We start from the raw sequence: 14,509 nt of genomic DNA on the forward strand, positions 1-14,509 counted from the left end.
CTATCCAGGCACCAACAAGTCTGGCTGGGGCTGGTGATATCAGGTTACTTTTTAAAGGGGAAAAGCTTCTCGTCCAAACAGAAAGACAATACTTTCATTTGTTTGCCAGGTACCCTGAAGGGTAAGTTTGGCGAAGGGAGGGCCAAGAGAAGGAAGGGAAAGAGTGGCCAAACCAAGGGACCACTGTGATCGTACCTGGGCTCAAAAAGCATCCCCTCTAACTTTGGTTCTCCTCCCCCTCCCTTAGAAGCCTCCAGGGAGAAGTTGAGCTCCTGCCTCTGCTGAGACAGCTGTTAAGTGATCACTGAGTTTGTGGCCAGGTCAAATTTCAACACATGGTACCACTGCTCAAAGGTTCTCTGGAAGACCTGGGAGGAATTCTGTGCTGGGAAATCCTTCCTCCCCAGATTCTCAGACATGAAAAGCCTTAGGAACAAGGACCCCAGACACAACAACCCCATAGGTTTAACACGGGGGCCTTAGCCCCATTTATTTGCATAGCCAGAGGTCTCTGCCACAAGCAGCAGTCTTAGACTGTGGGTAGCCATTTCCTTCCAGCCTGGGCAGGGGCTGGGAAAGACAGACACACAAATACATATTTCAGATTCCCTTCTCTGATGTCTGAAGAAATCATTTTCTCCTTTCCTGCAATCTTGAGGAGACCACCTCTGTGAGGCTGCTCAACTTGCGCTCACTAACACACACACAGAATCTGCTGTGGGTTAAGCACCGAATATTAAGTAAAACCCATTACATAGATTGTTCCTTTCATCACAGACACAGAGTGTGATGCTATCAAGGAACTAGTCAGTACAAGCAGCGAAGGTACATGCTTCCTTCTTTCTGACCCATGGAAGAGATGTCTCCACGGGCCTGACCTGGGCCTTCTATCACAGGGAGATTTGGGGGGCCCTTTCAGGGAACGACTCAGCTTTAGCCCTCTTCCATGGCTACAAGGATGTCATTCCTGCAGGTATCCTCCAGATTTCAGCTCCGGAGTAAGACAAAAAGGCTGACAGTGCCAGGAAAGGAATCTAGGGCTTATAGCACTTGAGTACTGGCTGAGGACAGTTGCAAGGAACAGGACCAGGGACACAGGCCCACGGAGCAGGAAGCTCAGTAGGTAAATCGCATCTTTTGTGAGTAGCCCAGTTTGTCCAAGTTGGGATGGCAGGCCAGCTGAACCATGGGGGGTGGCCCGCAGAGCAGCAGCAGCACGCCATCCCCTGGGGCGGGCAGGTGTTCCCGGATCATGTCAGCAGTCACAAACCCCTTGCTGTAGGCCCAATCTGCAGTACAGAGGAGAAGAGAGAGCAGACATTCCAGACCAGACCTGAGCTGACAAGGGGCGGAGTACCATGAGGCAGGGAGGAGGGGGGGCCCCGGAGAGCCTCCAGAGAAGGTCTCAAGTTGTAGCAGCAGCTAGACGCGGAGACTCAGCCTGCTTCAGCTTCACAGCCATGCCTGCCACCCACCCGGAAAACAGGAACCAGAAGGAAAGGGCCCAGGAGATCACCATGTCTGTTGCACTCACACTTGGGAGAGTGGCAGTACCAGGGAGGGTTTGTTTCATTGAAATCAGAACCCCCAGTGCAGGAAGGCCCTGATTTGGGGGTGTCCAGGAACGGGGAGGGTACCTTCTGGGGGGTGATCCAGAGTGAACCAGAGCTTAAAGCGACTGGGATATCGGGCCTGCAGTTCCTCCAGCTCCTCCCGCAAGATTATGTCCTTTTCAGTCTGAAATGAACAGGGAAGCAAAGGTTCTAGGAACCTCATGAGGCCCACGTACAAAAAGTTCGCCGCTCTGACAACTTTCCAACCGGGACAAAATTAGAGAGCCAAAGTTCTAGGGAATAATCAGGGCTTTTAGAGAGTTAGCGTGAGGGGAAAGAGAGGCGAACAGCCTTTATTTACACAGTATGGAGGAATAAAGATGAAATATTTCACAAAGGAAACCCAAGGAGCAACTTTTTACGCTTAGGACTCGGTTCCTTAAATGTGTCCTTTTCATGTTTCCTTGGGGGCCAGGGAAGGAATTTGGCCCCATGCTCTGTCCTCCTTGCGGTAGTAGAGGGTCCTCTACCTTGCAGGGGGGACCTTGGACAAAGGCTACAACAGGCTCTGGACTAGCTCTGCCTGCCGGTGCCACATCTCTCAGGCTGCCTGCACAATAGCTTTAAAGACCCAGGCGTGAGAAAAGTAAACCAACCTGGTTGGCAAAAAGCAGAGAGCACTGGGTCGGATCTTCAGGGTCCTTCAGGATGGCCCGAATCAGCTGCAGCATTGGGGTGATTCCTGCAAAAAGGCAGCCCACCATGAGACAGGATGGCCGCAGACCCTCCCCTGTCCCAGCTCCTGAGCTGACCAACCTCTCATCTTAATTCTTTCTACCCATTCACCACGCCGCTCCATTTTTCCTTTAGTATCCCGATCCTCGAATCCTCTCCTGTGTCCTGGAGCACTGACATTCCTGGACAGAGATGCCCTTGACCCCACCCTCAACATCATGTCTGGTAGGTGCACTGTGGTCATGCTCCATATTCGCATAAGATCATACAGTCAACAAATGGAGGGTTGATGGGGGGTGGGAGGGAGGGGAGAGTAGGTGATGGGCATTGAAGAGGGCATCTTTTGGGATGAGCACTGGGTGTTGTATGGAAACCAATTTGACAATAAATTTCATATATTAAAAAAAAAGATCATACGGTTGAAATCCTTCTAAGGAACCAATCTAAGACCCTTCCTCTGAAAGTCTGTTGGAGGCTTGGACTCAAATGTCACAGATAACTGTAAGTGCCTACTGATTCAGTGATGAGGGTTCTGGAACACTGGACTTGAGGGTTAAGTGCATGTGCTTTGGAAGTGGACAGAGTTAGAAACTAATCTTACCTCTGATCATTACTGTTTACCCTGTGGAAACCCTTCAACTTCTCGCAACCTCCGTTTTTTCATCTGTAAAAGGGGAAGACTAATATCTACTTCATAGATACACACATAAAGTGACTAGCATAGTGTCTAATATTTAGAAATGTTCACTGTTTGTTCATTTTCTTCCTTCTTGCCTATCCTATTTCTAGCTGCTTCTCCATTCTCACCTAAAAATTATTAGATTCATTCTATTTGAGGTCTTAGGAGAACCCACATGATTTATTTCTCTCATTCTATTAGTTAAAAAAAAAAAATTCCTTATTTATTTATTTTTTTTGGTTTCTACTTGATTATGATTTTGTTTTTCAGATATCAGGGAGTTCTAAGCATCACCAGGAATCCCCCGACTAACAGCTTGGCTATGATTACCAAACCTTCTGAGGGTCACTTGGGCATTTTCATGGCAACAACCAATAATGGTGGGAGAGAATGGCCCCTCAAGTGATATACACCTGTTCCGCCGGCAATCATTCCCAGTTTCTTCGCCACTTGGGGTTCTGGCGGAGATTTTTTGTTGGGCTGAATGCTAAAATTCCCTGAAAAGTCAAGTTAAGAGAGGGGTGGAAGAAAAAAGTCAATATGGGGGACTAAGAAAACAAATACAGAACTGAATATGTGTCCCAGGCCGGTTTAGCAGCTGCAGTGAAATCTGATCCTGGAGCTTGGGTGGAGGTTTGAGTTGAGCCAGCCTTGACAATGATACACTTGAGGGACAATGGGGCCAGGACTATCCGTCCCATATTATTAAGTACCAGTCAATTTAGGGCCACACAATGAGTCATTAGCTGCCTCTGGCAGACCGTCACTCCCTGGTGAGGGAGACAGGCATGGGGCCAGGTGTGAATCTATTTTCCCAAGTGGCACAGAGCAGCTCCAGAGGCTTGCTAATGCACACAGCTGTTCCCATGGGCAGGGATGAAAGCTGTGTCTGGCTGTCTAAACTGCTCAACTTGAGAAGCGTTCGGGGGAGGGAAAGAGAGACCTAGGTTTGCTTTAGGCATCTTCACAGCAGTCATGGCTGGTGAGCTCCAGTGGGTAGGGAGCTGATCCCTGTGGCAAACGGAACTGAGAAATATGCCTTTCCAAAATATCAGCGCTATGTTTAAAGGGCAGGTCTGGCCCTTACCCACATACTCACATGCATGCACACGCACGGCCACAGTGTGCCAAGTGGACTACGCGTACTGGAGAAGTGGGAGACAGGCTCAGGGAGAAGAGGGGCCCTTACCTTTCCCAGTGTAAGTGAGCAAACCACTTGGCCCTCGAAATTCCACCACATCCCCAATCTTCAGGCTGTTTAGGTACTGAGACATCTTCCCTCCCTCAGGAAATTTGGGGTGCACACCTTTCAGGTACACCTGGTAAGACAGAATGGAAAACACTTTATCTGGAATGTCACTGGCTTCTGAGCTGAAGCTAGCGCAGGAACTACGCATGTGCTATCGTCCCCAGTCCACATACTTTCTTCATATGCCCTAAGGACACATGTCTCCTGCTATCAAACAAATCTTGGAAGTTTACAAATTCCAGAAAGAGAGGGATAAGGAGCTCCTGGGGTTCCTTCCTACCCACTTACCTTGATGACAAGATCCACGTAGCCTTGGTCCTCGTCACTGGTGACAGGAGTATATGGCCTGATGACCAGGCTGCCATCGATCCGGGCAGAGAGGTAGACATGTTTGCCTGGGGACCATGTGTAGAGCTACATAAGGGCTGCTGGTGGACGTGTAGCCTTCCTGTCACCTTTCAAAATACTCAAGGAGTTTTGAGAACAAGGATGTCTTGCTTCCTAGAGTGGTTCCAATGAGATAGCAGGCAGGGAGGGCCCCTTAGGGCCCTCAGAAGCCCCCCATTGGAGAAACTCTTGTCAACCACTGCCAGGACCTTAGCAGTAGCAGGAGAATTGAGGGTCTGGGCAATGAGGAAAAAATAAATGTTTGCTCAGGGGGAAATACAAACAACTCCTGCAGGGAGGAGGAAGAACTAGTGAGTGTCAACGATGTCTGGGGGCACAGAAGCCACACCCTGGAGGGGCCCAGTGGTCAGTGATATCTCACCAATCCAAGCTGGGTAGGGAAGGGGAATCACCCTCTTAGGATACCAGGGAAAGGAGCCCACTCCACACTTTCCTTACCCACAGGCAGCCCCAGAACGTGGTGGGCGGTGGGCAGGGCAAAGCGGAACCTCTTGGTGTTGTGGCTCACAGTCTGGAGGATGGACGACACACACGTTTCACCAGGCAGGTCTGGTGCTGCAAAGTGCTTGGGGGCATCCCAACCACAGTGGATGGTCCCTCCTCTACCCGGGCTTTCCTCTACAACTTACCGTCTTGTCTAGCAGTCGCAGCAGGTACTTCTCATTGGGGTCCAGGAGAGTGACCTTTGGCCGGCGGGACTTTCGAACCAAGTACGAGCCCAGAGCCAGGCCAAGCACAGTCAGCAGCCCCACCCCCAGGGAGGCCAGCAGGACTGGGCTCTGTGGATAGAGAAGGCAGCGTGACCATCATGCTGGGGAAGAACCCGGGGAGTGGGTGGTGACTGTCCCATACGACCAGCCGCCCCAGGGATGGCTTTCCCGAGCTCCAGCGCGAGAGCCTTTCACGGCCAGAAAGGTAACCGGGGAAGGGTCCCAAGTACTGTGCGGTACCGGGACCCCGGATTCCAGGGCAGGTGTAGAGCCCTGCGGAGCGGGGTGGGCGGCGAGAGCCCCAGGTCCGGAGCTGAGTGCCCAGAACGAGATGGGGCGGAGTCCCCTGGTGCAGGACGCGGAGCAAGGGTCTCACCGGTTGGAAGCCCATGACCGAGCACCTCGTCCTCCACCGCCAGGCCCGCGGACGGATCCCACAATGCGCCGCGGGGCGGGCAGGAGGCGGGGCGGGCAGGAGGCGGGGCGGGCAGGAGGCGGGGCGGGCAGGAGGCGGGGCGGGCAGGAGGCGGGGCGGGCAGGAGGCGGGGCGGGCAGGAGGCGGGGCGGGCAGGAGGCGGGGCGGGCAGGAGGCGGGGCGGGCAGGAGGCGGGGCGGGCAGGAGGCGGGGCGGGCAGGAGGCGGGGCCTGGCGCGGGTGGGGCTGGCGGGCTGAGTGGCTCTGCGCCCCACCCCTTTGCTCTCAGACTTGGTGGCTAAGGGCCCCAGGAACCTCCGGACTGATCCAAGATCCTTGAAGACCGCAGCTCCAGGCCTCCTTCCCGTCCCCAGCCTCCTATTCCCGCCACTTCGATCCGCTTACCCCGAACAAGAGGGGAGTCCTGTCAAATGTAGAACCACACCAAGTTGGGGGACTAGAAATCTGAGTCTGGAATACGAAACAGAAGGCTGTCTGACATTGAGCCAGTTGAGCAGGAAAGGCTGAAATTAATCATTTTAGAGTCACCTTAGTTTTTCAACAGGCTGAACTGCAACAGCATTGAACAGTCTGGCGGGGTCTTCTTTAGGAATGAGGAGTGTGGCATGGCAACTTCATTTCCCGGTCCCATTTGGTTTTGCATACAGCACCAGGCCTTCGGTACCACTCAGTAGCTTCCTATGGGTCCAAATCAAGCTTCTTGTCCTGATCTGGGTTCTCCTACCCTCAGGGTCAAAGACCTGGGCTTTGGAGGCAGACTGTACAGAATAAGAATCTCGCCTCCAGCACTTACTGGCTCTGTGACCTTAACTTTTCTGCAATTCCTCATCTATAAATGGATATATATTATCTTGTGTCTAGTCCATAGGGGTGTTGTGAGGCTTAAATGATATGTGTAATGTGCCTAGTGTACTGTCTGTCAGAGCAAAATACTCAATAGATGTCAGCGACTAAAATGGCTCAGAAGATAGCGCCAACAGTTAGGGTTTTAGAACTGAGCTCTGTTGGCAGCAAAATGGGACAAAGGGAGTCAGAAATAGACACTGACAGCCATTGAGGCTACACATTTGCCAAGATGGCTGTTCTTTCTCATACACAGCTTCCCAGCCAGATTGACATTTGTGTTTGATTTCTTCTGAGGTCTCTTGCCTTTGCTTACAGACATCTTTTTATATTTTTACATGGTCTTATACATCTGTGTGTTTGTGCCCTAATCTCCTTATAAGTTCACTAGTCATATTGGACTAGGGACCACCCTAATGACCTCTTTAAAATTTTTTTTTTCAACGTTTTTTATTTATTTTTGGGACAGAGAGAGACAGAGCATGAACAGGGGAGGGGCAGAGAGAGAGGGAGACACAGAATCGGAAACAGGCTCCAGGCTCCGAGCCATCAGCCCAGAGCCTGACGCGGGGCTCGAACTCATGGACCGAGAGATCGTGACCTGGCTGAAGTCGGACGCTTAACCGACTGCGCCACCCAGGCGCCCCTCTAATGACCTCTTTAAAGACTCTGTCTCCAAGGGAGCCTGGGTGGCTCATTCAGTTGAATGTCCAACTCTTGATTTTGGTTCAGGTCATGATCCCAGGGTCATAGGATTGAGCCCCATGTTGGGATCCACGCTGAGCATGGAGCCTGCTTAAGATTCTCTCTCTCTCTCTCTCTCTCTCTCTACCCCCTCCTTCTTCTCCTCCCTCTGCCCCTCTCCCCTGCTCACACTCTTTCTCTCTCTCTCAAAAAAAAAAAAAAAAAAAAAAAAGAGTTAAAGACTAACTCCAAATACAGTTACATTCTGAGGCTACGGGCTAGGATTTCAGTATATGAATTTGAGGGGGGAGATGTGACACAATTCAGGCCATAATGGAGGGGTGCTATTTTAAATGCTATTGTTCTTAAAGTTTTGATTTCTACTTGTACTTTATTATACAGCAATAGGTTGATTTCTCTATGTTGACCTTGTATTCTGTGATCTTGCTAAACTCATTCACTAGTTCTAAGAGGTTTATTTTGTTTGTTTTTGGTAGATTTCTTGGAATTTTCTATACAGACAATCATGTCATCTGTGAATAGGAATAGTTTTTTTCCTTTCCAGTCCATATGCCTTTTCTTTGACTTGCCTTATTGCACAAGCTAGTACTTCCAGTACGAGTACTGCCTCATTCCCATCTAAGGGAGAAAGCATTCAGTTTTTCACCAGGAAGTGTGATGTTAGCTATAAGTGTGTGTTTTGTAGCTGCCCTTTATCGGGTTGAGGAAGTTCCCTTCTATTCCTAGGTTTCTCAGAGTTTTTATGTTGCATGGATACTGAAGTCTATCAAATGTTTTATTCTGCATCAATTGTTATGATCTTCTTTACACTATAATATAGTGGATTATGTTTGTTGTTGTTGTTGTTGTTGTTGTTGTTGTTAATACTGAGCCAGTGTTGCTTTCCTGGGAATAAGCCCCACTTGGTTCTGGTGTATCATTCTTTTTACATATTACTGTATTTGATTAATATTTTGTTGATAGTTTTCACAACCATATTCTTGAGAGATAGTGCTCTATAGCTTTCTACTTTCTGTACTGTCTTTGTCTGGTTTACATTGTAAATGCATTGTTTGAATCAGGATCCAAATAAAGTCCGTCCATCGAGATTTGTTTGTCTCTTAGGTGTTTTTAAAGTATAGATTTCCCCTCCATCTCTCTCTTGCCTTTTTTTCTCCCTTACAAATTTTATTTACTGAAAAATTGAGAAGGCTGCACTCCTAACCACTACAATAAGCTGCTTGTAGAAATTATTTGGGGCCCAGTGTCCAAAGGGCACAGCAATTTATGTTTATAGATAGTCCTGGGTGAAGTAATTCCTAGGGGTCCTACTGATAAGTAGGAGGGTGGGTAGTTGTTATCAGGGAGTTCTGATTCTCCTCCTGAGATGGGGGGCTCTGTCTGGGTGGAAAACTATAGTTCAGGATGGTAGAGGGAGCATCTCTTACTTTTAGAGTGTAGATCAAAGAAGGATATATGAGCATTCAGTGTGGGTATTGAAGTCAGGAGGTCAGGCGATGGATTTCAACAGGGGTACTAACAAAAGTTTCTGAGGCAGGCAGGAGCAGCTGGATTATGAAATGAGGGGGAATCCAAGAAATAGAAAGTGGGAAAAACGATCACAGAACACATTTGCTGAGTGCTTATAATGTTTCAGGCACTATTTCAGGCACTGGGGATATAGAATTCAACAAGACACAGACCAGCTTTAGGGGAATTAATAATCTGGGCCTCCAATCCATTAAAAAAACCCAAAAACCCCATTCTTAGCTCCCCATTGTTCTTAGAATAAACATCAGACATAGCCTCCAGACTCCCTAAAAGTGGTCCCTCTCTAGCTTTTCTTCCTCACATGACGACAGACTCCATTTGCTTTCTTCCCTTCAGTGACCCTCTTTTCCATTTTCTTGAACAATCATGTTATTAGGGTCTTCGTAGTCTTTGCAAGTTCCAGTCCTTTTGCCTGGAACATTCGTCTCCCATCCTTCCACCCACCTTTCACCTAGGTTTTTCTAACTTATTCGGAGATTGTTATAGGCACAGTTCTAAGATGGCTCCCAAGATTATCCCTGATAACCCAATCTCATTAGACATCCTGACTCTGCACTGCTTTTTGTTAGCACTTATCACAATGGTTATGTCTGAACCATCTTGTAGTCAGTTATTTTCTGTTTCCTGCCTAAAATTTCAGCTCCGTGGGGTAGGGACCGACATATTTCCAGCACCTTACAAAGTGTTGTCATACATTAGGGGTTCAATAAATATTTGGGGATTATACACTGTTCTGATATTACAGACAGCACAAGAAAGGAAAATTGTTTACTCTGTATGAACATAAATATAAAATTCATGAATAAAATATTAGCAAATGATATCCAACAATTAATTAAAAAAATAAGCCACAATCATGTTGGGTTTACCTCAGGGATGGAAAGAGAGGAAATCTCTATAAAAATTCTTTGCATTAATGGATTCATGGAAAATGATCACATGATCATATCATTAGTTGCCAAAAAACATTTAATAAAGCTCAACCCCATAAGTTTTTTAAAATTATTTTTAAGGCTTTTGAAAACGTTTTACTTATTTATTTTGAGAGAGAGAGAATGAGAGAGAGGGAATGCGTGCATGAGTGCATGTGGAGGAGCAGAGAGAAAGGGACAGAGAGAATCTCGAGCAGGCTGTGTGCTGCTTGTTTGGTCCCATGAACCGTGAGATCATGACCTTAGCCGAAATCAAGAGTTGGGCGCCCAACCAACTGAGTCACACAGGAACCCCCAAACCCATAATTCTTAGGAAGCTAGGAATAGATGAGAACTTTCTTAATTTGATAAAGATCATATACCAATAGTCTACTTCAAATATCATACTTTAGATACATTTCCTTTAGTCAGGAACAAAGCTAGAATATCTGTCATCAATGCTATTATTTAACGTGGTATTGGAAATCCTTGCCCAGCAGTTGGCAAACTTTTTCTGCTTGGGTTGAATAATAACTATTTTAGGACATACAGTCTGTGTTGCAATTATTCTACTGTGCTGTTGTAGCATGAAAGCAGTCATAGGTAATACATGAATGAATGAAAGTGACTATGTTCCATTAAAACTTTATTTATAAAAACTGGCTGGGGTGCCTGGGTGGTTCAGTCAGTTAAGTGTCTGACTCTTGATTTCAGCCCAGGTCGTGATCCCAGGGTCGTGGGATTGAGCCTTGTGTCGGGCTTTGTGCTGACTGAACGTGAAGCCTGCTTAAGAGTCTCTCTCTCTCTCTCTCTCTCTCTCTCTTTCTCCCTCTGCCCTTCTCCCCCCAGCTTGAGCACTCTCTCTCTCTCTCTCTCTCTCTCTCTCTCCCTAAATAACAAATAAATAAACAAAACAAAAAGAAAAACTTTATTTACAGAAACAGGTAATAGGAAATATTTGGCATGTAGGCCATAGTTTGCCAATCTCTGTTCCAGCCAGTGACAAGGTAAGAAGAATAAGTGAGGAATAAGAACTGAAAGTGACAAAATAGTCATTACTGGCATATAGTGCACGAGAGTTCAAGAGAATCAATGAGCTCACTATTATAAATAACAAGAAAATTCAAGATGATTTCTGGATACAAGATCAAACTAAAATATTAAATTGTCCACTACATTACAATTGATGAATATAAAATAAAATATTATAGTAATAGTTTAATATATTAATATCATTATAATATGTAATATATAATATTATATATTATATATAATATGTATATATGTATTATATTACATATAATAATATATATGTTATATAATATAGTATATATAACATATATAAAATATAATATATTATATAATATATCAATTATAATATATTATATTATATATTATATAATACTATAATATACTACATAGTATATATGTTATATATATTATATTATATATAATATATTATATATATAATATATAACATATAATATATATTAATGATATATATATCATGATATATATAATATATAACATATAATATATATTAATGATATATATATCATGATATATATAATATATAACATATAATATATATTAATGATATATAATATTAAACATAATTATTATATTATTATAGTAATTATATTATAATATAATAATAGTAATATTATTATAATATTATAATATAACAATATAATAATATACCATAATATATATTATATTATATATAATACCATTAATATATAACATATACTATATTAATATAACATTAATATATTAATATCAACAGAAAATATGGACTATGTAGGAATAAATGTAACGAAGGAGGTGCAAGGCCCTGATGAGAAAATTACCAAACTTCCTAAAAAGGCATATAAAAAATTCTTTCCCATTTCAGTGGAGGGCAGCTCCATCTTTCCAGTCATTTGGTCAAACACTTTGGAGTTATTCTTACTGTTTTCTCAAACCCTAAAACCAATCATTCAGGAAATTCTCTTGGATCAATTTTCAAAATACAGTAAAAACTTGGTTTGTGAGCATAATTCGTCCAGGAAACACGCTCCTAATCCAAAGCACTTGTGCATCAAAGTGAATTTTAAGAACCATTGGCTCAGTTGTGATCATGTGACCTTTGGCATCACGTACTACTCGTATGGCAAGGCATCGCTCAGTTTATTAAGTTAAAATTTATTAGAAATGTTTGCTCATCTTGCGGAACACTCGCAGAACAAGTCACTCGCAGTCCAAGGTTTTACTGTGCGTTAAAAATATGACCACTTCCACTGCCACCACTCTGGTCTAAACCATCTTGTGCCTGCAGAAGCATCCTAATGAACCCAGTCTCCACCCTTGTTTCTCTATAATCTATTTGCTACATAGCAGCCAGAGTAATTCTTTTACAACTTTGGTCAGATCATGTCACTCTTGTACTCAAACCCCCGCAATCTCTTCTGCCTCACACTTATTTATTCTGTTCATTGCCTCTCCCACTTTAGTATATGTGCCCCAAGGCGGGAGCCATCTTGGTCTGCTTACCGATGCGTCCTGAGTGCCTACAACAGTGCAAGTAATACAAGAGATGACCGCTAGCTCCAGGGAAAACTTACACATGAAAGAAAATATAATCACGGATCGCTACGGTAAAATCAAGCTATCAAGCAATCCCTGAGCACAGTGTAGCTGCTAGGCTGTCTTGCCACACTTCCATAAATCCAGTTGCTAAGGAAACAAAGACGCCGTTATTACCCATGACACAGCAGGTTGCCTGGACTTCATGCTGCGATAATTCCCTTTGCTCCCTGCCCCCAGTTCTTCTTGGGAAGAACAGTGGATCTGTGTCACACCTGAGAAATGCTAATCTTAGGAAACTCTCAATCTTATAAGGGGACTGCTAGCAAACCCGACCAAACTTTGCTCCTCAGGGAGAGGTTATCTTTATTATCCTGCTGAGGAAACATCTTCTCGGAGGACAGAAGGTCTCTGCAGTGTCTCTGGAGTACTACATCTCTAAATCTCTCCAGAGAGAGAGAGAGAGAGAGAGAGAGAGAGAGAGAGAGAGAGTGTTACTGTCTTTTAAAACAAATCTGCCCTCTGCGGTGGTAGAAGACACTAGTTCTAGGTTCTAAGCCTGTTTGCTGTACAAACATCCTTGAAAAGAGAGCCAGAGTTGTGTAGAAATGCCTTGGACAATTGCCTGCCACCGACTTGTTCAGCAGTGAATACTTGACAAAAGCATGAGAATGTGATCGTCAAGAAAACTCTATTGGAAGAATGGGGGAAGGAGAAGGGCCTATTTGTGGAGTAGCATAAAAGGGCTAATCCCTTGGCTATTATGGCAAGGAATTGTATACAAAACTAATCAAAGAATGGTAGTGTAAGTATATGGTGATATGGACTCAAACGAACACCCGAAGAACACTTAAGAGAGCTGAAAGTAGTTATGTCATGTTGCACTCGCTTGGTTTCCCTCCTACCTCTATAGCGACCCTTTCCCACTGACCCTTGGTGCCTCCCCTTCATCGACTCCATGTCTTCGTGTTGAAATGATCCAGGGCTCCGTCCTTGGAAACCTTGTGGCTTCATATGCTGACAGATTTCAAAATTTGCAACGAGGAGGTCATTAGCAATCTTGACAAAGAGCACTTTTGGTTGGGTGTAGGCACAAAATCCTGACTGGAGAGGGTTTGAGAAATTCATAAAGAATGGATATCCTCCCTTTGAGGATTCAGATCATCTTTCTATTACAAATCCCAAGTAAAACCTGATATTTAACAAAAGACACACAGTTCAAATGTAAAGAATCGTAAAAAGTTACAAGAAATCCTAGCAGAAATTCCTTAAAACTTCACACTCATAAATTTTGTTTTTTATAGACATTTTTCTAGATAGATTTTATGCATGCCGTGACTTACTTACCGAACTAGTGGTTTTGCCTTTCGTGGATAAAACATTTTTTGTTTGCTCCTTCTGCTATGTGATAATTCTATTTTCTCCTTACGTGATTTGGACAATTTCATCCAAAAATTTTGAAAAATTATTTAAAAGTTGTGACATCCTGTCATGTATGCTGCTGCTGATTCATTGAAAAGCTGGTTTCTCAACATCGGCACTATTGACATTTTGGGTGGGGTATGTCTGCGTGGTCGGGGCTGTTCTGTCTGTTGCGGTTTGTTTAGCAGCATCCTCGGCCTCTTTGTATGAGATGTCAGTCGCGTCCCCCCCGTTGTGACAACCGGAAATATCTCCAGACATTGCCAAATGTCCCCCCTTGGGGGGGGGGTGAGGCCAAATCCCTCCAGGTGGAGGACCACTGTTGTAGAGAGGGTCAGAGAACAATGGAATTCAGGGAGGCTGGGAAGAAGGTACATATACAGTGAGGGTAGAGACAGATTGCAAGTGAAAAGATGGGGAAAAAAAAACTAAAAAAAAAAAAAAGTTAGATGCTCAACTGACTGAGCCACCCAGGCACCCCTCTAGTGTAATTTTTTTAATGTCTATTTTTATTTTTGAGAGAGAGGGAGGGTGCAGGGCAGAGAGAGAGAGAGAGGAGGACAGAGGATCCGAAGTGGGCGCCGTGCTGACAGCAGAGAGCCTGGCACAGGGTCAAACTCATGAACTGAACCGTGAGATCATGACGTGAACCGAAGTTTGACACTTAACCAACTGAGCCACTCAGGCACCAACCCCCCTGCCCCCCGCCCCGCCGCCGTTCTAGTGTAATTTTTAATAGTATTTCCTTTCATTCTCAAAAGTGT

The 14,509-nt window shown here is 45.0% G+C and overlaps 1 protein-coding gene across 1 annotated transcript; it reads right to left on the reverse strand.

Moving 5' to 3' along the window:
• Positions 1-460: 460 nt before the first annotated feature.
• LOC122212177 (NADH-cytochrome b5 reductase 1) lies at positions 461-5,776 on the reverse strand. Its single transcript, XM_042925895.1, has 9 exons — positions 5,711-5,776; positions 5,254-5,403; positions 5,063-5,135; positions 4,505-4,611; positions 4,157-4,286; positions 3,381-3,464; positions 2,210-2,295; positions 1,638-1,737; positions 461-1,289 (listed from the first exon to the last, which is right to left on the reverse strand). Exons 1-9 carry the CDS (start codon positions 5,723-5,725, stop codon positions 1,117-1,119), a joined length of 918 nt encoding a protein of 305 aa, XP_042781829.1. The 5' UTR covers positions 5,726-5,776; the 3' UTR covers positions 461-1,116.
• Between the last annotated feature and the right edge of the window lie 8,733 nt (positions 5,777-14,509).

The sequence above is a fragment of the Panthera leo genome, chromosome F3 (genome assembly GCF_018350215.1).
Source record: "Panthera leo isolate Ple1 chromosome F3, P.leo_Ple1_pat1.1, whole genome shotgun sequence".
Taxonomy (NCBI): Eukaryota; Metazoa; Chordata; class Mammalia; order Carnivora; family Felidae; genus Panthera; species Panthera leo.

Bases quoted from the DNA above. Each gene is read 5' to 3' on its own strand.
- LOC122212177 (XM_042925895.1), bottom strand. The intron at 4,287-4,504 runs GTAAGTGGGTAG...CTGTCTTACCAG, and splicing joins ACGTGGATCTTGTCATCAAG to GTGTACCTGAAAGGTGTGCA. The intron at 1,290-1,637 runs GTACCCTCCCCG...TCTGTACTGCAG, and splicing joins TCTGGATCACCCCCCAGAAG to ATTGGGCCTACAGCAAGGGG.